At 39.4% G+C, this 25,164-nt stretch overlaps 1 protein-coding gene across 1 annotated transcript; it reads left to right on the top strand.

The window, feature by feature from the left end:
- The first annotated feature begins 267 nt into the window (after window positions 1-267).
- On the top strand, window positions 268-24,770 carry znrf2a (zinc and ring finger 2a). Its single transcript, XM_063014984.1, has 5 exons — window positions 268-1,042; window positions 18,666-18,764; window positions 24,070-24,175; window positions 24,262-24,338; window positions 24,463-24,770. The coding sequence occupies exons 1-4, from the start codon at window positions 721-723 to the stop codon at window positions 24,317-24,319; spliced, it is 585 nt and encodes a 194-aa protein (XP_062871054.1). The 5' UTR covers window positions 268-720; the 3' UTR covers window positions 24,320-24,338; window positions 24,463-24,770.
- Window positions 24,771-25,164: the final 394 nt, after the last annotated feature.

Below are 25,164 nucleotides of genomic sequence, written 5' to 3'. Positions count from 1 at the left end.
GCGCTGGGTTGCCAAATAACCCAGGTTGGATGGTTTTTAGAGTGTACATATGCGTTCTATATTTGTGTAATTTGTTATTCATTTTTATTTTTTCGAGTGCTTTGGCAAAGGTGTATGCTACCGAAGACTGTTCATTGATTTAAATGTTATACAGGGTACAGGATTGCGGCTTTTGAACGCAGATTTAAAGGCTTTATTTGTGTTTACGCTGGAGAGACTGATTTTCCGCGTTGACGTCACCTGACGCAAATGAAGGAGGAGGGCAATCCGTGCTTTTCACACAGCCATATAACCTTCCAGTGTTTATTAGCTCTGTGTACACACACTCATGTTTATGATCGTACCATGTAGCGTTCAGCTATATGTTTACTTTATAGCGCGTGCATTTCTGCGGAGCGTGGTTGCGCGAGCGCTCAGGTCTGTAGGACATAGGAAAGCTTGGTGTGATCAACAGGCCCTGAGACTATTCTGACACCGCTGTGGAAACTTCATTACGGAAGAGCAACTAGTGTGTGCCTCGACTCAGCTGATCCAGCCATGACCTTTTCTCTTCCGCCATGGATTATTTTGACCTCTGAATTGTAACAACAGGCGTTATTGCGCATAAACGTGTTACGTGTTTTGCATTTTTGTGCTTTATATTTATAGTTTGTGCGCTTTGCGGGGGCCCAAGGGTCAGTTTCCAAAAGTTCGCGGACACCCAGAAAAGGTTCAAACTAAATGGGTCCGAAACAGAGTAGTCCGGCGGCTGCAGGTCGTCTCAGGGCTTATTCCGGATCAGACGTCCCCTCATCCACCAGCAGCGGTACCGGTACAGCGGGCGGGGCCATGCGCTACTACAGCGGGAACCAACCGCAGGTCGGAGCCAGGGGGCGATACGGGGGTGATGGTGGGAGACCCAACTCACTTTTTCAACCCACAATCATAGCGAACAGTAGCGAGACTAACAGCGATGAGGATGCAGATCGAGAACGAAATCAGTCTGGTCCAAGGCTTCTGATAGGATCCTTACCGGCTCACCTTTCCCCTCACATGCTCGGAGGTAAGTGTACCAAAATAACTCAGTACTGATGTTAGGGTGCTACCCCTCTACCCACAGCCTTTTCATGTCTGTAGTCCATCTAGGTATAACAATGTTAAGCGCCTGGTCACCTAACAATCATGTCTGTATGACTTTGTTGGACATCCTATTCCAAAACCATACCACCAACCCCAGCCCATTATTTCTAGTCCCGTAAAATTTACTGAAGTAACATGATTTTGTTAACCAGTTCAGTGGTGGCTTTTTTTTTTTTTTACAGTTGTCCAGATTACTCTTGGTGTTGCTCACAATGGTATTAGACTAGTCAAGTCAAATGTATTTGTATAAAGCTTTTTACAATGGACATTGTCTAAAAGCAACTTTACAGAATCCAGGACCAACAGACCAAAAACCCCTGTTGAACAAGCCAAGGGTGACAGTGGCAAGGAAAATCTCCCTTAAACCGGTGGCGATTCCTCTAAGACTGCAAGGGAAGCTCAGCTTCCCCTAAAATGTAAAAAATTAAATGGCCAAATATGTACAGTTGTGTTAACAATTTATTGACTACAAATGCGTTAGAACGCGTTCAGAATCAGCTACTTATCACAAATCGACTGACTCGATGTTAACTTCTCATACATTCCCGGAGCGTCAATGCATTTGCACATAGAAGCTGAGCATCTATTCACTTCAACGGGACTGCATGGAACGGTTTTTTTCATTGCTTCGAAACACGCTGAGCGTCTCTGGGGGTGAATGGAGCTGTGGGCGGGTCTGGATGCGGAGCTTCTGCAAGATGATTGGAGGATCAGTCGAAAGGCTGAATCCCATTTTGATTGACAGCTATTTTGAGATCTGCACTGTCAGTTAATCACTGGGAGCTTCAGTCCCTTCACGGATTTTGCGAGTGAAGTCGAAAGACAAACTGCAACCCGTTTCAGGCCATTTTCTTGAAAAGGGATGGAGGGCAGAATTTATGTATAAATAAATTGACAAATCTTATGATGTAAGCCGACATTTGATGTCGAGCTTCCCCTCTTTGAAAGACCAGCAGCCGCTACTGCCTTAAACATACAGGAAGAAACCTTGAGAGGAACCAGACTCAGCAGGGACTCCCATCCTCCTTGGGCGGCCTGGAGGATAATTTGAATAAATAGGATTTACACAAGTCATACATTTACAAAATTAAATTAAACTAAAAGTTATAACTAGTAAAAAAATTATAATGTAAACAATTGGAGTTCTTCATTATTCAGTCCAGTCTGTGATAAAGTCCGTAGTGGGTTCTTGACATTTTTGGTGCAAACCTGTCAGGTTCTTGTAATATCTAGCCGGAGCAGTATTGTTGGCACAGCAATCTCGACTAGTGTGGATCTAGCAGGACAGACAGTTCATGACCAAACCTGCAGCAATGGTGGCATCCTAATATGGTCCTTTGAAGCACATCTGCTTCTCCTTCTTGTTTTCTTGTTCTTGCATTTAAAAAAATATTTCTGCTTCATGTTTGTTTACCAGTCTCAGACCTCTATACCCAGATCCTGTAATGATGTTTAAAACAGAGCCGTATCTACAGTTTGAAAAGAATGACCAAAACAGAAACAAAACCTGCTTTGCTAATCATTATATAATCCACATACCTACATTTTGACATTCCTAGCTAAATGTTACGCTTAGTTGATTTTTTAATGGAAGTATCTAGGTTAATTATACATTACAATTTGCAAATATACTAAAAAAATAACACTACCTTTCTAAAATAACATCCTTCAAACATGCTATATGGTGATACAGTATTTTTGAATCAGAATTGAGAAGTATTTTTTAGATGGCATAAGTGGAAATGTGTCCACATCTCATACATCACAAAACTATTATAAAAATGTGAATCTGGGTGTGCACCATTATTTGCCCTGTGCAGGTGTCTATTGTGGAGCATGGGTGTGGTTTCCACTGATGAGCAGCACATGATCTGGCATATGCTGCTTTTGCCACTAAAGTTTGGGCTTGGATAGCAAAGTTATGTCATGGTAACAAACTCCACACAAAAAAAACATTGGTAAAATAAAAATGTTCTTGTCAGTCAAAATCCACAAGTCACAATTGGTCCTCAATACTGACGGATACCACTGTTTCTAGCAACAGTTTTTTGTTTTATATAGATAATGTATTTATTTTTACATAAGAATCAGTGTAAATGCTGTAAACACAATCATGAAGCGACACACCCCTGTCTTTCATGCTACTCTTTGGTTACCAATACTGTTGTATGTTAGTAAAGTTAAGGTTTGGCCTTTAAAATTAAATTAGCACACACAGGGTGTTTTCACACCTATAGTTCATTTGCTCTGTTTTGAATCATTTGTTGAGTTTGTAAACCTCCCAGAGTGTTTCGGGTTATTTCCCACCAAAATGCATCACAACAAACCAGGTGAGAAAGTTCTTTCTGCCTATTGGTCAGATTTGTCTGATACGGTAGCTGGAAAATAAATACAGTAAAAAGGTCTTATGTTTTGGTAGTGCACATTTCTAAGCAATTAAACATGATACAATAGCAAAGATAGCATTTGTTTATGGTTGTGGCAATTATTTGGGCAATATATCGGTTAAACTAGATCAGCAGTATGACAAACATACTTTTATATACAGTGTATCACAAAAGTGAGTACACCCCTCACATTTCTGCAAATATTTTATTATATCTTTTCATGGGACAACACTATAGAAATAAAACTTGGATATAACTTAGAGTAGTCAGTGTACAACTTGTATAGCAGTGTAGATTTACTGTCTTCTGAAAATAACTCAACACACAGCCATTAATGTCTAAATAGCTGGCAACATAAGTGAGTACACCCCACAGTGAACATGTCCAAATTGTGCCCAAAGTGTCAATATTTTGTGTGACCACCATTATTATCCAGCACTGCCTTAACCCTCCTGGGCATGGAATTCACCAGAGCTGCACAGGTTGCTACTGGAATCCTCTTCCACTCCTCCATGATGACATCACGGAGCTGGTGGATGTTAGACACCTTGAACTCCTCCACCTTCCACTTGAGGATGCGCCACAGGTGCTCAATTGGGTTTAGTCCATCACCTTTACCTTCAGCTTCCTCAGCAAGGCAGTTGTCATCTTGGAGGTTGTGTTTGGGGTCGTTATCCTGTTGGAAAACTGCCATGAGGCCCAGTTTTCGAAGGGAGGGGATCATGCTCTGTTTCAGAATGTCACAGTACATGTTGGAATTCATGTTTCCCTCAATGAACTGCAGCTCCCCAGTGCCAGCAACACTCATGCAGCCCAAGACCATGATGCTACCACCACCATGCTTGACTGTAGGCAAGATACAGTTGTCTTGGTACTTCTCACCAGGGCCGCCACACATGCTGGACACCATCTGAGCCAAACAAGTTTATCTTGGTCTCGTCAGACCACAGGGCATTCCAGTAATCCATGTTCTTGGACTGCTTGTCTTCAGCAAACTGTTTGCGGGCTTTCTTGTGCGTCAGCTTCCTTCTGGGATGACGACCATGCAGACCGAGTTGATGCAGTGTGCGGCGTATGGTCTGAGCACTGACAGGCTGACCTCCCACGTCTTCAACCTCTGCAGCAATGCTGGCAGCACTCATGTGTCTATTTTTTAAAGCCAACCTCTGGATATGACGCCGAACACGTGGACTCAACTTCTTTGGTCGACCCTGGCGAAGCCTGTTCCGAGTGGAACCTGTCCTGGAAAACCGCTGTATGATCTTGGCCACCATGCTGTAGCTCAGTTTCAGGGTGTTAGCAATCTTCTTATAGCCCAGGCCATCTTTGTGGAGAGCAACAATTCTATTTCTCACATCCTCAGAGAGTTCTTTGCCATGAGGTGCCATGTTGAATATCCAGTGGCCAGTATGAGAGAATTGTACCCAAAACACCAAATTTAACAGCCCTGCTCCCCATTTACACCTGGGACCTTGACACATGACACCAGGGAGGGACAACGACACATTTGGGCACAATTTGGACATGTTCACTGTGGGGTGTACTCACTTATGTTGCCAGCTATTTAGACATTAATGGCTGTGTGTTGAGTTATTTTCAGAAGACAGTAAATCTACACTGCTATACAAGCTGTACACTGAGTAACTTATATTCAAGTTTTATTTCTATAGTGTTGTCCCATGAAAAGATATAATGAAATATTTGCAGAAATGTGAGGGGTGTACTCACTTTTGTGATACACTGTATACTTAAATGCTGTACTTCTTCACACTTTATGAAGAACAGACAACTAAGCAGATGAAGGGAGTTAATTTTGAGAATGTACACCGACATGCTAACCACCAAAGCCATTTAGCTCAAACTTCTGGAATACTTTTGGTAGTTAGGTTGGCTCAAAAAAGGACCACATTCTCATCACAAATGAACAGCTGCAGAGTTTGGGACCGTAATCTAAATCCACAACACTAGTACAGATGTAAAATGACCTACTGGTAATGTCCTGGTACCAGATATCACAGGACACAGAGTTAATGTCTTGGCAGATCAGAGCTGTTTTAACAGTATGTAAGTTTACAGACAGTAAAGGCAAAACATTTAACATCATCGCTAAAATGCTTCTATTCTGATTTTTTTTAAATGTATGTTATTAATTTCATGAGTTCATCTTTTTTAAATTATCGTCATAAAATCATTATCACAAATTGATTGAAAAGGAGAATCTCTGAGAAATTAACCTCAATTCCTGAGAGGTGGTTAAGAAACAGTACTACTTTTCCTTTAGATCACGACTATGCAGCCTGCTGGTGACTGTTGTCTTGCTGATTGGAGTTGTACAGCACATTCTTAATCTAAACAGTTGCTGTTCTGTCTCCCTGTGGATTTTATGTATTGTTCTTCTAATGGTGTGGCCACTTTTGATATGCCGTGTTATGGTTTGTATACAAATGATTTTGTTTTGGTAAGATATTTTAGAGAGCAATGACTTCCTCTTTAAAACTTTCACTTAAGCTATGATTTGATACTAAAAAGGCATCAAACACTGTTTGCTTAAAATAATTATTAGACTTCTGACACACACTCTTATTTCTTATGCCATATTTCCCACTGTCACAATGCTGGTTATTTGTTTTTATGCTTAAAACTTGGAAGTGCTCCCATATTTACAATAGGTAAACAATGGGTGCTGATTTAATAATTATTAAGTTATTACAAAGCATTTTTACTAGTTGCTTTACACTGTATATCCTTATTGTATATGTACAACCTAATCCTTCTAGTTACTACATATCATAACTTTTATCTATGGCATTTAAGCTTTAGATCACCAACTGATGACAAGACATTCTTCTTCAGTATTTGTGGTTCCATTAAATGCTGCAATTTGCCAATAACCAGAGGAAGAAAAGCATTCTCACACCATCACAATCTTGCCACCATGTTTGTTGGTTTTATGTTCCTGTTGTGAAATACTGTGCTAGTTTTTTGCCAGATGTAACAGGACCAATGGGTTCCAATATGTTGTACGTATGATGTAGCAGTCCACAGAACATTATCTCCCAAAAGACTTGGGGTCATAAGCACCAAACCTATCTGAGGCAGACAAGGCGTTCCTTAGGTGTTCATCTGTTTTTTTCATAGACTTTGTCTATGATTCATCAATGCACTGTTAAAGGAATCTTGGTTAACCGGCCACTTTTGGAAACATTTATCTCTTCTTAATTGCTTCTATTTGAAGAAAGTGACTTCAGATTCACTGAAGTCCCATATCTTTACAAATGGCTTTGTAATCGCTTTGTAATCTTTTTTAGATGGAAATTTCTTATCAACTTTAGAACTGCTTTTGCTTATTAAGACTTTTTAGCCACTTACCATTGCTGAAAAGTTTCCATGTAAGCATATACTGTATCTTCTGTGTATTTTGGTTGTCTTTGTCTTTAGGCATGTTTATGCCCCATTTGTCTATTTAAAAACAAACAATTAAGTGTGAAGGGAAATGGGCAAATATATAACATAGACTAGAACTGTGGGTGGCTTGTATCGTCGATGCTGGCATAGTAGGTGCTGCATAATAGTGTCCTGTGGGCCTGGGTACGAAGCTGTGGTTACTGTCTGCAAAATATTTTTGGTCACTGTCTGCAAGGAGTTTAATATGTTGTTTACAGTGCCAGTGTTAGCTTCCTCTTTATAAACCGCTTTTCTCTTACATCCCAAAACATACAGAAGATGGTTTGCCTGCTCTTAAGTGTCCCTAGGTGGGAGTATAAATATGTGTAAACATGTGGATCTCTGCGCTAAATTGTCAGTCTGCCTTGCAACTATTGTTTCTAGGTGGCTGTGAGCCCACTGTGGCCCTGACCAGATTGAAATGTTAGTAACTGAATGAAACTGTATCCACAAATCAATCTCTTCTATTAATTGTTACTGTTAAAGTTAATGTAATAAGTATACATTGTTATTAATATGTTACTGTCTGATGAGTAATGTTATGTATGTTTCATGTGCTGGCAGTACAGCCTCTGGCTGTTTTGCCATTATACTCGCTTTAGTTTATTTATAAGTCATGACAACAGTATTTCATTGTTCAGGCTTAGGATGGTATAACAATAGGAACTTATTACAGGGTAACTTATTATCAAAGAGCATTCAACACACATGGTATTAGCTGATTAACAATATTCTTTAGTAGGACAGAATAAATTTTGAATAATTATGACAGTTAAAATTTTATTTAGAGTGAATACAGAAACAGCATACCACCTGCTGCATGTAGCCATAAATGAAATGAGAAAACTACTCAGTGTTATGGGCACAGTGAAATGTAGTCAGTCACAACAAAGTTTATGTTTTTGAACTTCATGTCTTTCCGCTGCATTTGTTCTGTTTGTCTGCAATAACAGTTTCCTCTGTACCTGGCGAAAGGTTGCTGTTAAGCTCAGGGGCCATGTTGTATTGTTTTTACATATGTTTAAAATTACTAAAAAAGGGCATTTATGTGGTGCAGAACTGTGGTGCTTGAGACTTAAAGCTCTAAGGACCCAATTTCATATCTTTCTGCCAGTTGTAGAGTTTTACTTTGGAAGGTACAGTATATCACAAAAGTGAGTACACCCCTCACATTTCTGCAGATATTTAAGTATATCTTTTCATGGGACAACACTGACAAAATGACACTTTGACACAATGAAAAGTAGTCTGTGTGCAGCTTATATAACAGTGTAAATGTATTCTTCCCTCAAAATAACTCAATATACAGCCATTAATGTCTAAACCACCGGCAACAAAAGTGAGTACACCCCTAAGAGACTACACCCCTAAATGTCCAAATTGAGCACTGCTTGTCATTTTCCCTCCAAAATGTCATGTGACTCGTTAGTGTTACTAGGTCTCAGGTGTGCATAGGGAGCAGGTGTGTTCAATTTAGTAGTACAGCTCTCACACTCTCTCATACTGGTCACTGAAAGTTCCAACATGGCACCTCATGGCAAAGAACTCTCTGAGGATCTTAAAAGACGAATTGTTGCGCTACATGAAGATGGCCAAGGCTACAAGAAGATTGCCAACACCCTGAAACTGAGCTGCAGCACAGTGGCCAAGATCATCCAGCGTTTTAAAAGAGCAGAGTCCACTCAGAACAGACCTCGCGTTGGTCGTCCAAAGAAGCTGAGTGCACGTGCTCAGCGTCACATCCAACTGCTGTCTTTGAAAGATAGGTGCAGGAGTGCTGTCAGCATTGCTGCAGAGATTGAAAAGGTGGGGGGTCAGCCTGTCAGTGCTCAGACCATACGCCGCACACTACATCAAATTGGTCTGCATGGCTGTCACCCCAGAAGGAAGCCTCTTCTGAAGTCTCTACACAAGAAAGCCCGCAAACAGTTTGCTGAAGACATGTCAACAAAGGACATGGATTACTGGAACCATGTCCTATGGTCTGATGAGACCAAGATTAATTTGTTTGGTTCAGATGGTCTCAAGCATGTGTGGTGGCAATCAGGTGAGGAGTACAAAGATAAGTGTGTCATGCCTACAGTCAAGCATGGTGGTGGGAATGCCATGGTCTGGGGCTGCATTGGTGCAGCAGGTGTTGGGGAGTTACATTTCATTGAGGGACACATGAACTCCAATATGTACTGTGAAATACTGAAGCAGAGCATGATCCCCTTCCTCCGGAAACTGGGTCGCAGGGCAGTGTTCCAGCATGATAATGACCCCAAACACACCTCTAAGACGACCACTGCTTTATTGAAGAGGCTGAGGGTAAAGGTGATGGACTGGCCAAGCATGTCTCCAGACCTAAACCCAATAGAACATCTTTGGGGCATCCTCAAGCGGAAGGTGGAGGAGCGCAAAGTCTCGAATATCCGCCAGCTCCGTGATGTCGTCATGGAGGAGTGGAAAAGCATTCCAGTGGCAACCTGTGAAGCTCTGGTAAACTCCATGCCCAGGAGAGTTAAGGCAGTTCTGGGAAATAATGGTGGCCACACAAAATATTGACACTTCAGGAACTTTCACTAAGGGGTGTACTCACTTTTGTTGCCGGTGGTTTAGACATTAATGGCTGTATATTGAGTTATTTTGAGGGAAGAATAAATTTACACTGTTATATAAGCTGCACACAGACTACTTTTCATTGTGTCAAAGTGTCATTTTGTCAGTGTTGTCCCATGAAAAGATATACTTAAATATCTGCAGAAATGTGAGGGGTGTACTCACTTTTGTGATACACTGTACCTCATCTAAAAGGTAGCTCACCTAAATGTTTAAAATGCTTAAAAAGCCATCAAAAGCATTTAAAAAGCTTGTAGGCCGCTCGGGTGGTGCAGCGGTAAAAACACTCACTAGCACACTAGAGCTGGGATCTCGAATACATCGTATCAAATCTCAGCTCTGCCTGCCGGCTGGGCTGAGCAGCCACATGAGCAACGATTGGCCTGCTGGCTGATTGATGGCGCCTGCACAGAGACGGGGAAAGAGTGCGGATTAGGGTGTGTCTCTCCATACACAGAGCTGGTCCGTAGCTGATCTCGTCTGGTGTGGGTGACAAAATGCTGCCCACGTGTCGGAGGGGGCGTGGGTTAGCTTCATTCTTCTCAATCAGAGCCAGGGCCGGCATTAGTGGAGAGGAAGCATGACACAATCGAGCAATTGGACACGCTAAAAGTCGGAGAAAAGGGGAGAAAATGCATAAACAAAATAATAATATATAAAAAAAATTGCTATTAAAACTAACTCGATGAACTGTGTTAACTACCAAAGATTATGTAAGGCAGGGCTTGTGCATGCATAAATAGAAGGTGGGATTAGAAAGTAAACAAACATTAGCTTTAAGTAATTCTTAACCACCAGAGCTCCTAAAACCCACATTTATTTTTTGCTGTTTTAAACTACCATTTAAAGGTAAATAAAACACAGTGTTAATAGGATTTCTGTTTTTCTGTCAGTACATGAGGAAAAGTGGATAGTCAAGTATTCCTCCGACACACATGGTCACAGTGATGACATTAACAGAGAACAATGGTCAATAAAACTAAATGTGCATGTGTACCGAACTTACTTGAAATTAATGTCATTATAACAATATGGGACAGTTATGTTTCAGTATTACCATAAACAGGTCAACACCACCACAGCCCTTAATTCTGTGGGGTTATCCCTTTATATAGATGTGATCCTTAATCTCTTGGCAGTGATATATGGCCTCAGGGCTAAAGCATGCAGATAGCACATATAGTATGGGAACATTGTGGCATGTATTTCCTGGATCAGACTCTTTCACTCTCTTTTAATCAATGAAGTAAATGACAAAGGTCATGTGTGAATTATCTGTTTGCTCCACATTTTGAACCTCATTCATAATCTGTCTTTTCTGAATTATATTTCTGATCAACCCTATCTCATTACTTTATATATTTTAGCAGTGCTGCTGTTTGCCCAATTTTCTTTGCAAATGTAATAATCATGGTATGTTATTGTAGTAATTTAAGTGATATGAGTGATGTGGACTGAGTGATAAGACATCCACAGGGCTGAATGAATCTGAATTTAAAAGCAGCTTACTAAGCTATTAAGTACTCCACTGTGTTTGCCAGAGTCTCAGAGTTTGGTTAACTGTTTACTTATCTTAAAAAGGTATCATAAATAAACACAACTGCAAAATTCCTTATTGTTTTAATAAAAATCTAATGAATTAAAATGTAGTACAATAAAAATGAATATTATGCCATGGGGTGGCACGGTGGCTCAGTGGCCTCACAGCAAGGAGGTCCTGGGTTCGATCCGCAGTTGGGGTGGTCTGGGTATTAATATTCATATTCCATACCTTTGGTTATGAATGTAACCAAAGTGTGTAAAACATGACGTTAAAATCCTAATAAATAAATTAATATATACAAAATGCTGGTGATTTGCAATGTTGTATAGTACTTCTAAGACATGTTAATTAATTAATGTTTATTTTAAAAGTTTTATTAAAAACAAGTAACATTTAAAATTGATTTTAGTACCAAGTAAATAAAGCCTAAATTATCTCAGATGTCACTAGCGCTCTGCTGGTGAGAGCTCAAACACTCAAGTTCGAATCTCAACTGTGTTATTGAACAGCCAGGCACTCAACACAATTAGCTGGGTCTGAGAGAGGGACTGCTTGAACGGGTTTCTCATTGCTGATGCAGCTGTGGCCTTCCACTGAGCACTGGCAACTGGCTTGGTTTATTTATATAAAAAAAAAAAAAACTTGCATCTCTTTCTTCTGTTGGTCTGACATGCTTTCTCTGCAAGTTTTTTAGTCGTAATAGCCCCCAAGTTCAAAATGACTTTACTTGGCTTTACTGTACACTGTATAATGTGGGGAAGCAATAACTGTTGTATTGTTAGTAGTGCAGGAATGAAATTTGAAATATGTTGCACTTTTAAATTAATTTTGTCAATTAGTTGTTTCAGCCTTAGTCTTAACTGCATTTAAAATTGCAGCTACAAACTGTGTTTACTGACAAGGGTTTTGCAGAAGTATTTTCAAGCCAATGTGGTTACTTTTTATTTTAGAAGCATGTTTGTTTTTAATGCAGTACCATCAGTAAGATCTAAAGTCACATGCATTTAGTATGGTTTTTGGCCTTGCCCTTTACTCTTAAAGATTTCTCGATTTCTCAGAATCCAAGAAGTGCATTGTGAAAAACTGCATGATTGAATAGGCCGACAGTTTAAGAACAAGGTGGCAAACCTCTACCCATGCTTGTTTGCAAATGACTGAGTCTGATGCTTCTTTAGTACCCAGTCATGATTGTATCACCTGTTAACTATTCAGCTGTTTAGCTGTGGAAAGTTTTAAATAAGGTGTTTATGATCACTCCAGAAACTTCCCATCCAAAAAAAAAAAACGTTGTTTGGCCCACATAACCCTGTCACAACTAATTTGGAATGTGCAGGCATTGCATTAGGAATTACTGTAAATTTACAAAAGTTAGGACAGTTAAAATACACTTTATAAATCACTACATTCTATTTTTATTTCTGTTTTATCTACTGTCTCATTTTTTGGAATTTGTGACTTAACATTTTGCATAACTTCTGTATTAAAAATAAAATCTGTATTGATATTTGCTCATACTCAGAGGTTTGATGTCTGTAATACATGGAAAAATGTGACAAATAGAACATATCTAAATATCTAAATAGATTTCTATGATAGGATGGGGTAAATGTTTACAGAGTGAAAATTGGCCACGGTGTATGTTTGTGATTTTAGTCCTCTTAGTTTAGTTTTAAAAGTTACAGATAACTCTACTTACATGATTAAATACTTCACATTAAAATAATCACATTTAAATAGCATAAAGTCCACTATGTGTGAAGTTTAAAAAGGCATGGCATATCAGCTTTTCATATAAGCATGTCTTTAACATGTTTTCAGAACATGAAAATGTGGCTGGCCTGGGCAAACATTGAATTTATTCTTTAAAAGCTACTCTTAAAGTTACAACTTGCCCAGTATTTTTTAAAAATCCAAATAATAGGAATAGGAATAATAAGCCTTACTTATTTTTAAATATAATATTTTTAATGTATTCCCAAAACATTTTAATCAGTAAGTATTCTCTCTAGCATGGTGTCATAGAGTTTTTTTTTTTTTTTTACAGTAATCACTGCTCTCGTAACACTTTCCTCCAGCAGAATTATAAATCAGCATGCTCTCCTCTCTTCTGTATATACTGCACACTTGCTACAGGAAATCTACAGCAGGGAAATTGCACTAAAACCTTTACCAGAAGCTGATAACACCTGGGCTGAGTTGCCACGTTAAAAGAAAAGTGGAACATACAGAGGGGGGTAGAGGAAGAAGGAGAGTTTATTTGGTACTTCCTCCCAGTCACATGCTTTGCACAATCACCACTGTGTTTTTTACAGTTTCACTTCAGTTTACTTTGTTTTCTTCAGTTTTCAAGACCACTGAGTTTAGGTTCATAATAAAACTTTACATTTATATATATATGGTATTTTGGAAATGTTTATCCAAAGTGACCTACAGTTGTAAGTGAATCCAAGCAGTGCACACAATTGAGGGCCTTGCTCAGGGGGCTTTAACCAGACTGATCACTAGTCCAGTACCTCAACCACTAGGCTAGCACTGCCAAGTTGCATATACTAGTTTGTACTGGTTGGTTAATTTTGTTTAAAGGAAACTTAACACATGAAGTATGCTTTATTACTATGGGTGATAATGATAAGCCAGTTATTTTGCTTGTATGTCTTTTGCAGTGTATCTTGTTAAATGCTGACATAGTGTATTAGATTACAAAGCATGTTTACCTGTGTGAAACTAGATAAAAATACTCTGATAGTCATTGATCAATAATCTAACAATGTGTCGAACAAGGTCCTGGGTTCGATCCCCAGGTGGAGTGATTCAGGTCCTTTTTGTGTGGAGTTTGCATAATCTTCCTGTGTCTGCATGGGTTTCCTCTGGGAGCTTCAGTTTCCTCCCACAGTTCAAAGACATGCAAGTGAGGTGAAAATCTTAATAAATGAATAAATATTCATATAACATATTAGTACAGAAGTTAAGGTACTGGACAAGTAAGAAAGGTTGTCCCACCGCCAAAAGTGCAAGACCCTTTAAACTCAGTTGCTTAAATTACATTTACTCACAACTGTAAGTCACTTTGTATAAAATAATACTTCTGTATGTAATACAGGGCGGCACGGTGGCTCAGTGGGTAGCACTGTCGCCTCACAGCAAGAAGGTCCTGGGTTCGATTTCAGAGAGACATATGCTGCCATCAAGGTGATATGTTTTCCCAGAAAGTCAATGGCTATTTCAGCAAGACAGTGCCAGGCCTCATTCTGTATATGCTACATACGTGGCTTTGTAGACACAGAGTGTGTGTGCTTGACTGGCATACCTGCAGTTCAGATCTGTCTCCTGATTAGGAGGAGAATCAGACAGTACTAACTAAAATCATCTATTATGCAAGAATGGGCAAAAAAGTTTCTCGCAAAACTGAAGTTAAAAAGTGTAATTACTAGGAAAGGTGCTGTAACGCAGGGGTAAACTTGTCTTTGTCACAACTTTTCTAAGTGTGTTGCACGTGTCAAATTTTGAATCTGTTTAGATTGGTTTTAAAGAATTAACAAATCATATTTTTGTTTGGTTTTCCTATATTACAAAATATCCCAACTTTTAAGGAAATAGGTTTTGTACATTAGTTATAAGGAAATGATTTATTTGCCCTCATTGTTCATACTGTTTATGGTACAAACACTATGAAGCACAAGGTCATTAACATGTACAGGGGTTGGACAAAATAACTGAAACACCTGGTTTTAGACCACAATAATTTATTAGTATGGTGTAGGGCCTCCTTTTGCGGCCAATACAGCATCAATTCGTCTTGGAAATGACATATACAAGTCCTGCACAGTGGTCAGAGGGATTTTAAGCCATTCTTCTTGCAGGATAGTGGCCAGGTCACTACGTGATGCTGGTGGAGGAAAACGTTTCCTGACTCGCTTCTTCAAAACACCCCAAAGTGGCTCAATAATATTTAGATCTGGTGACTGTGCAGGCCATGGGAGATGTTCAACTTCACTTTCATGTTCATCAAACCAATCTTTCACCAGTCTTGCTGTGTGTATTGGTGCATTGTCATCCTGATACACGGCACCGCCATTGGATGCACATGGTCCTCCAGAATGGTTCGGTAGTCCTTGGCAGTGACGCGCCCATCTAGCACAAGTATTGGGCCAAGGGAATGCCATGATATGGCAGCCCAAACCATCACTGATCCACCCCCATGCTTCACTCTGGGCATGCAACAGTCTGGGTGGTACGCTTCTTTGGGGCTTCTCCACACCGTAACTCTCCCGGATGTGGGGAAAACAGTAAAGGTGGACTCATCAGAGAACAATACATGTTTCACATTGTCCACAGCCCAAGATTTGCGCTCCTTGCACCATTGAAACTGACGTTTGGCATTGGCACGAGTGACCAAAGGTTTGGCTATAGCAGCCCGGCCGTGTATATTGACCCTGTGGAGCTCCCGACGGACAGTTCTGGTGGAAACAGGAGAGTTGAGGTGCACATTTAATTCTGCCGTGATTTGGGCAGCCGTGGTTGTATGTTTTTTGGATACAATCCGGGTTAGCACCCGAACATCCCTTTCAGACAGCTTCCTCTTGCGTCCACAGTTAATCCTGTTGGATGTGGTTTGTCCTTCTTGGTGGTATGCTGACATTACCCTGGATACCGTGGCTCTTGATACATCACAAAGACTTGCTGTCTTGGTCACAGATGTGCCAGCAAGACGTGCACCAACAATTTGTCCTCTTTTGAACTCTGGTATGTCACCCATAATGTTGTGTGCATTGCAATATTTTGAGCAAAACTGTGCTCTTACCCTGCTAATTGAACCTTCACACTCTGCTCTTACTGGTGCAATGTGCAATTAATGAAGATTGGCCACCAGACTGGTCCAATTTAGCCATGAAACCTCCCACACTAAAATGACAGGTGTTTCAGTTATTTTGTCCAACCCCTGTACTTACAGTTAAGTCGAAAGTTTACATAATGTGTACATAAATACATATGTGTCGAAAATATACATATACAGTTTGCATTATTAATTTCATGGTGTGTATATATCTGTAATGTTATTAAACTTTGTGGCATGACTTCTTGATTTCTAGTTAGTAATTATGATTAACTACAACTGTTGACTTCTCTGTAACAATATGGGCTAGTTTGATTGCATCCATTAAAGGATATGACCAGTCATTTTTGAGGGGTTTTAGAGGGCTTTTTTAAAATAATAAATCAAAAACTGATATCTTCTATTCATAAATGTATTCAATACATTCATAAATGTATGCTCCTTTGGCTACAGTTACAGCTAGATATGTGTCTGTAAGCTTTGCACACCTGGATTTGGGCAATTTACCCAGAAGTATTTGGACACCTAACCACAAGCTTGTTGGATTAAAATAGAGTTAACGTTGTGATCTTTTCAACTATAACAGCCATACTTCTCAGAAGGCTTCTCACAGAATTTTAAAGTATGTCTGTGGAAATTTGTGTCCATTCAGTCAAAAGAGCAATGAAATCTTTCCATTTCTGCACAGGACGTCTTGGACTTGGCTTTGCTTGACTTTTGTGCTGATAATGCAGTGTAAATTGTGGGCCTCTATAGACCCAGGTGTGTGCCTTTTCAAACTACATCCTGTCCATTTAAATTGCAACAGGTGGACTCCAGTTGAGTTATAGACATTAATTGTTTTGAGGATAATTAAAGCAAACATGGTGTACCTGACCACATTTTGGAGTGCTGCAGCAAAGAAACTGAATACTTATTCAGTTATTACTTATAATTACTTATAATTATTATGGATAAGTATAGATAAGGTTAACTTTAAGTATTATACATATTTAAAATCCAATCCACACCACAAAAAAGCTAAAAGTCAAGGTTTCCAAATCCACTGTATATCCAATTTTTTATTCCAAATTTAACCATGACAAATAGGCCCAACCACATTAATGCATAGAAATCTAGCTGTAATAGCTGATACGTTTATAGTAACATTTAACAGGACAACCAGCTACACTGTTGAAAAAGAGCAGAATAAAACAAAAAAGGGAGAGGTATAAATGAATAAGTGTATCATTCTTCTTGTAACAGGGAGTGTTGTGGCTAGATTATAACGTGTGGAGCATAGGCTAATCAATGTAAGACATTTAACAGCATCAAAATATTTACATTTACATTTTCGGCATTTGGCAGACGCTTTTATCCAGAGCGACTTACAGAAGTGGGTTACACTAGACTTACAGAAAATAGGTTTAGTGTTTGAGGGTAACTAGTTGTGGGTGTATCTAGGAACACATTCTGTTTTCATATGTTGGCCTTGACCTCTTTGGAGCAGCTGTTGTGGTTTGGTCTGTTGCGCAAGTACAGTGTCGGCTTAGTTAGTAATGGAGAGTTTTGGCCCCTGAATTTTGATTATGAAGATTATGAAAATGTAAGATTAAAGGAAGTACTGCATACATTTTCAGAAATCTTTTGACAGTGAAATGTATAAAGTCTGTATCTTTGTATCTACAAGCAGATAATTCAAAATATATATTTTGTTAACGATTCTTCTGCGGATGGTAAACTCCGCAGCTGAGCACTTGGTCCACGTCATTATGCCATGTTAACATGCTAGGTGTTTCTGGATGCAAATTGATAAGCAACAACCTTATGGTGTCCCATCAAAATATAGAACACATCACAGAGTTACATGTTTTATTGACTAAATAACAATGTAGATAGATAGATGGATAGATACTTTATTAATCCCGAAGGAAATTAAGGCCTCAGTAGCAAGTTACACCAACACAAAACAACAACAGGGCCTGAGGGTACATATGGAGGTTTAATTGTGATATACATCATAAGGCTGGTATAGATTGTAAAAAACTGGAAAATATAAATTGTAAAATGAACTACAGTGCAAATATTAAAAAATGTGCGTATGTGCCTGTCTGTGCATGTGCACGCATGTGTACACACAAATGTGCACACACACATGTGCACAGCCACATACACAGACATATTCATGTACATGTGCCACAATTCTGTTACATTCAGTTTTCAGTTCCTTCTTTAGTGTCACAGTGAACATGGTAGAAATGTCATTTTTGTAAAAAATACAAACAATTTGAAGATTCCTTTGTGTATGCAGTCAGATTCTATACTGATACAAAACAGCTTTTGTTTGTGATTTTAATGCGTAATTCTTTTTAAATTCATTTTTAAATGACATAAATATATATAAAAAAACATAATATTAGAAACTGTAAATGCAGCTGTACACAGATCTGGTGCATATGCATGTGTGTTTTTTTCCAAATTGCTGTTTTTTCTGTACAGACTGTGAGTAGAGTGAAACGTCAGCTATTGGAACAGATTTTTAACCGACAGCATTAATTGAACAATGACCTCTATGTTGGTTACTGGTTAACCAGTTATTCATTGACATCCCTACTTCAGATCTTCGGCAAACCGAAATACATAGATATTTTCTTAAAATAACAACTCTGTAGTGGTCAGAAGTCTTGAAAATATGCAAATTGGTATTTTTTAAAGAATGAATGTAATTACTCAGCTTTTTTCTGGTCTTTTTTCACAGCTGAATTCCATTGTCCTGTGTGTTCAAAAGTTGTTGCTTCAGATGAAATGGACCTTCACATCATTATGTGTCTCACTAAACCCAGACTGACCTATAATGGTGAGAAAACCTTTATTCATTATTATTTTTTTAAGTGCTTGTTTTTACACAGAACTGGTCAGCCCAGTCAGTCAGTAATGATTAACAACAGACTGCTCCTTGTTTAACACTTTACATTTTCTTTAGATTATTGCCAGTTTTTGTGAATTCTATTTATGTTCAGAATGAAAAAATTCTGTAATTGACCTATCATTTAATCATGATTGGTTTAAATTTCTCTTTTGTCGCCCTACCTATCTAGTTTTGTATGCAGTATTAAAGGGCATTTCTGACCAGTCTGGGAATCATGTTCACTGGTTGTTTAATGTGGTTAAATGCTAACATTAAAATGGAATGTAGCCAGGTGCTTGCTATGCCTAATAACAGACTGATGTGTGCTAGTATCAAACTAGGAACATTAGCCATTCAGTCCAAACCCCTAAAAGCAAGCTTCTAGGAGGATTTAAGTCCCATCTAAGAAAAGCTTTTCATTTACTTTTATTTATGTGTTTTTTCAATCTAGAAATAAGGCAGCTCTAAGCCATGTTACATCACAATAGATTGTTGTCTTCTACAGATATTGGACCACTGTCATTGTGTTCATTTGACAAAAATGTCAAGCTTTAAAATAAACTACAGTTTTACAAGTGTAAAAAACGTCATAATATAACTGTGCTATAATGCTTCAGGAAGAACCAACTTCCAATGATGTCACAGAGCTTGTTTTGTTATGTTGCCTATTGCTTTGTGTTCTTTGCATTTATATTTGTATGATATGGTTGAGGTCAAAAGTTTATGTACAGTTGAAAGGGGAATGTAAGTCATAGCTGTCTGAAGATTTAAATTATTCTGGTAACTGATTTATTATTTGAAATATAATTCCTTGTCCATGAAAAGGCTCTTTGAAACACATACGTGAAAAAGTATGTATTATGTTTGTGGATTTTCTGAAACTTTGATCAAATCAACTCATAAATACACAAAATATACACACTGCAACCTTTATTAAAAGTGTGGTTGGTGTAAAAACTTTTATATTGTTATTTAACTTTGGGTAACTTCTTCATTAGTTATTATAATTGACTACAGATGTTACTTTTCTGGGCCAATATCAGGAAGGCTAGTTAGACCCACAGAAACCTATGAGTTTTGTGGTCAAATAAAACAAACTCCTCTTTTTATTTGGAAAATTACCAAACAAATACATGGAATGACCAAAGCTTTTAAAATGGCCTTTCCGAAGTCCATGCCGGAAAAATATTTTGTTAAACCCATTTTATGCACAGTGGTCAAAGATTCAACCAGAGTTGTGCCAGATTGCTTGTTAACAGGGTGAAAAGAGATAAGGGACATGAATGCTGATTATGTATTCCAGCATGAAAGATTTATGAACTATCACATACGGCTGCACTATCATATCTGCCTGACAATAAGATAATGGAAATCTTTATTTTAGAGCCAATTTTAACTTTTAAACATCAAAACTAAACATGGCATCATTCACACCAAACACCAGAGTCTTTTCCTTGTTGCAAAAGCATGACTGGATCAAACAGACTACCTCTGGTTATCTCTATGCTAATAAATTAGCATGGGCAAAAAAGGTCACAGTGAAGTCCATGTTACCGAGTAATTAAGTAGCTTAATTTATAGTAGTTCCATGCAGCTAGTGTTTTTTAACACAACTTTTCAGGCAGACTACGCACCATGTGCTATTCTGATATGACATAATATCAAATATCATAACATTCTTCCTACTGGGAAAGTACATGTTGATAACAGTAAAGACTTTAATGAGGAAGTGAGGATGTAACAGTTTAGGATCTGCTGTGGCAGTGGTTCTCATACTGTGTGTGGTTCCTCTGGTGGTACTTGAAGCTCCTTCAGTTAATACTCAATTACCATGGAAATACCAAATATATATATACCATATATATATATATATATATATATATATATATATATATATATATATACACCAAATATATATATATACAGGGTGAGTCAAAAGTCACAGGACACTCTTTTACTTCAGAAACGAAAGGGAAAATGACATATCCGAATACCCCAGCAAGTAAAGGGTAAGGGGGGCTATCTTTTAGGCTATGTCCGAAACATGGCCACCATCTTGAAAGCCGCCATGTTGGATCAAGGGCAAGTTTTTCCAATGGTTTTTCCAATGGTCATGTAGCATATCAAAGAAGACCAGAGTTTTCTTGTTCAAAATTTATCAACACAGAAAGTTGCAATAACAACCGGGAACATTCCATGTGATGCACAGCTATTTGACGTGTTCAATGTGTTGTCCCTGGTGCTGAACACAGAGCTGAAGGCGCTGGATCCAATCGTTATGAACCCGCATGAGAATCTCTGGAGAAATGCTGTCACAAGCCTCCACGATGCGGTGCTAAAGGTGGTGTTTGTTGCGGATTTTCTCAGCATACACAATTTGTTTGAGATGACCCCAGAGATAAAAGTTGAGTGGTGTGAGGTCGGGTGATCTGGGCGGCCATTCCACGGGACCACGACGGCCAATCCAATGACCAGGGAATTGAATATCCAGCCACTGACGAACACCTGCTCCGTAGTGTGGTGGAGCCCCATCCTGTTGGAAATAACAGGAGAAACTGCCATCTTCGGTCAGAATGGATGGGAACACTGTTTCCTGTAGCATTGTCAGGTAGCGCTGAGCATTTAGGGTCTGGTCGATGAAAATGGGTTCGATTACACGGGTGTCAAAGATTACAAAGAGTGTCCTGCGACTTTTGACTCACCCTGTATATATACAGGGGTTGGACAATGAAACTGAAACACCTGTCATTTTAGTGTGGGAGGTTTCATGGCTAAATTGGACCAGTCTGGTGGCCAATCTTCATTAATTGCACATTGCACCAGTAAGAGCAGAGTGTGAAGGTTCAATTAGCAGGGTAAGAGCACAGTTTTGCTCAAAATATTGCAATGCACACAACATTATGGGTGACATACCAGAGTTCAAAAGAGGACAAATTGTTGGTGCACGTCTTGCTGGCGCATCTGTGACCAAGACAGCAAGTCTTTGTGATGTATCAAGAGCCATAGTATCCAGGGTAATGTCAGCATACCACCAAGAAGGACAAACCACATCCAACAGGATTAACTGTGGACGCAAGAGGAAGCTGTCTGAAAGGGATGTTCGGGTGCTAACCCGGATTGTATCCAAAAAACATAAAACCACGGCTGCCCAAATCACGGCAGAATTAAATGTGCACCTCAACTCTCCTGTTTCCACCAGAACTGTCCGTCGGGAGCTCCACAGGGTCAATATACACGGCCGGGCTGCTATAGCCAAACCTTTGGTCACTCGTGCCAATGCCAAACGTCGGTTTCAATGGTGCAAGGAGCGCAAATCTTGGGCTGTGGACAATGTGAAACATGTATTGTTCTCTGATGAGTCCTCTGATATATACAGGGGTTGGACAAAATAACTGAAACACCTGGTTTTAGACCACAATAATTTATTAGTATGGTGTAGGGCCTCCTTTTGCGGCCAATACAGCATCAATTCGTCTTGGAAATGACATATACAAGTCCTGCACAGTGGTCAGAGGGATTTTAAGCCATTCTTCTTGCAGGATAGTGGCCAGGTCACTACGTGATGCTGGTGGAGGAAAACGTTTCCTGACTCGCTTCTCCAAAACACCCCAAAGTGGCTCAATAATATTTAGATCTGGTGACTGTGCAGGCCATGGGAGATGTTCAACTTCACTTTCATGTTCATCAAACCAATCTTTCACCAGTCTTGCTGTGTGTATTGGTGCATTGTCATCCTGATACACGGCACCGCCATTGGATGCACATGGTCCTCCAGAATGGTTCGGTAGTCCTTGGCAGTGACGCGCCCATCTAGCACAAGTATTGGGCCAAGGGAATGCCATGATATGGCAGCCCAAACCATCACTGATCCACCCCCATGCTTCACTCTGGGCATGCAACAGTCTGGGTGGTACGCTTCTTTGGGGCTTCTCCACACCGTAACTCTCCCGGATGTGGGGAAAACAGTAAAGGTGGACTCATCAGAGAACAATACATGTTTCACATTGTCCACAGCCCAAGATTTGCGCTCCTTGCACCATTGAAACCGACGTTTGGCATTGGCACAAGTGACCAAAGGTTTGGCTATAGCAGCCCAGCCGTGTATATTGACCCTGTGGAGCTCCCGACGGACAGGTCTGGTGGAAACAGGAGAGTTGAGGTGCACATTTAATTCTGCCGTGATTTGGGCAGCCGTGGTTTTATGTTTTTTGGATACAATCCGGGTTAGCACCCGAACATCCCTTTCAGACAGCTTCCTCTTGCGTCCACAGTTAATCCTGTTGGATGTGGTTTGTCCTTCTTGGTGGTATGCTGACATTACCCTGGATACCGTGGCTCTTGATACATCACAAAGACTTGCTGTCTTGGTCACAGATGCGCCAGCAAGACGTGCACCAACAATTTGTCCTCTTTTGAACTCTGGTATGTCACCCATAATGTTGTGTGCATTGCAATATTTTGAGCAAAACTGTGCTCTTACCCTGCTAATTGAACCTTCACACTCTGCTCTTACTGGTGCAATGTGCAATTAATAAAGATTGGCCACCAGACTGGTCCAATTTAGCCATGAAACCTCCCACACTAAAATGACAGGTGTTTCAGTTTCATTGTCCAACCCCTGTATATATAATGTTTACATTTAGAACATGTAAAAGGTTTAATATTTTTTATTTAATTGTTTATCTAGGATCTACAGGGTCTTTTCCTCAGTTCTGAAAAAAACAGGAATAGTTATGCAAGGTCTGATTACAGCTACCACATGAACATGAGGAAGATTGCTGGTAGTGCAAGAGCCAATGTTTATCTTGGTTAAGCAAAACTACTGTCAGCAAATGTCAAAATTGTCCAACACAGTTGTTTGTTTAGACCATAATCCTTAAACCAGCTTTTTATTTTTAATATACATGAAGATATTGTGTTCTTATAAGAGGACTCATTAGTGTTTTGCAAATCACAAGGTCCTGTTTGCTGTGTTCAGTTCAAAGTATTTCAAGAAAAAAATATATTGCCATGCATACTCTTATGTATTAAGGGGGTTATAATAAGACCGTAGAACTAGCACTCTGGCTGCCTGCCAAGCTCTGTTTTAAATATTTAAGAGTATTTGTTTATATTTTACATTTATTACTTAATGAGTACTTTCAAGTGTAGCGCTTGTATCTGTCCTGGGTTTCAGCTATGCCCCCTAGTCACAAACAAACCAGTTCCCCTAGTCACAAATAAACCGGTAACATTTCCTCCTTTATGGCTTTAGAGGACGTTTTGACGAAGGACTCTGGAGAGTGTGCAATATGCTTGGATGAAATGGAGCAGGGGGACACAATTGCCAGACTGCCTTGTCTTTGCATCTACCACAAAGGGTAAAAAAATACACAAACATGCCACAATACACACCTTGTCTTACTGTGCCAGCTCTGGTTACTAATCCATATTTACTTTCTCACAGGTGTATTGATGAATGGTTCGAGGTGAATAGATCTTGCCCAGAACACCCTACAGATTAACAATGCCTATATTATACAGGTACTATACCCAACATGCATCTGAAAAATAATTTTCATTAAGGTTGAGATTTGTACTTTGTACTATGCTCACAGCTTTTTTTATATGAGAATGCTCTACAGCACTATTTCTCTTATGCCTTTAGGTTTTCTCATTCTCTATTGAGGAAGGACTCCAGAGGAGGTATATTCAATTGGACTATTTACGCTGTGATCCTGGACTCCACTGTTTAATGAACTTTGCTTCTTACCAGCAACGGCCTGTGGCCACCATTTTTCGCAGCTGTGCCAAAAGACAAGTAAAAGCAAAGCCTCAGGGACCCTGTCCATGTGTGTAACTCACCCTATCTCCTTTTTAACACACCATAGGACATGACATCCACGCGCCCACCCTGTGTCCAATCATCGTGGCATCAGGATGCACCTTAGTAAACTGTATCTACACTGGACAGAATCTTTCCTTTTGAGTTTTTGTTATTCAGCGCTGCTTGGGAGAAGGACAATATTTAATTCAATGAACACACCCACATTATAAAGTATGGTAAATCTGATATGCTCACATTTAGGGAAAAGCTGAAAGGTCATTATTTTATGAATACAGAACTTGAGCAGCCACTTATTCTCACATCTACTTCAAAGAAATAGTCTATTTGTACCCTTTTGTACCCAAACTCGGAAATAACAGTTAGGTGCTAGTAATCAAGTGCCGTTTTGTTAAAATGTGCTGCTATGTTTTACAGGCAATAGTTGTAAATGAAATTTTACTAAAACATTGTTGGGATTTCACAAGGATGAACAGTTCAAAGTAAGCACAAAACTTAAAGATCATGATGTAGCTTTTTGAAATC

This window comes from Trichomycterus rosablanca, chromosome 2, assembly GCF_030014385.1.
Source record: "Trichomycterus rosablanca isolate fTriRos1 chromosome 2, fTriRos1.hap1, whole genome shotgun sequence".
Lineage (NCBI taxonomy): Eukaryota > Metazoa > Chordata > Actinopteri > Siluriformes > Trichomycteridae > Trichomycterus > Trichomycterus rosablanca.
Note: the sequence above shows the minus strand (reverse complement) of the source record. Positions and strands in the feature narration are given on the sequence as shown.

Bases quoted from the DNA above. Each gene is read 5' to 3' on its own strand.
- znrf2a (XM_063014984.1), top strand. From the start codon at position 721: ATGGGTCCGAAACAGAGTAGTCCGGCGGCTGCAGGTCGTCTCAGGGCT. The intron at 1,043-18,665 runs GTAAGTGTACCA...CTTTTTTCACAG, and splicing joins TTCCCCTCACATGCTCGGAG to CTGAATTCCATTGTCCTGTG. The intron at 24,176-24,261 runs GTAAAAAAATAC...ACTTTCTCACAG, and splicing joins CTTTGCATCTACCACAAAGG to GTGTATTGATGAATGGTTCG.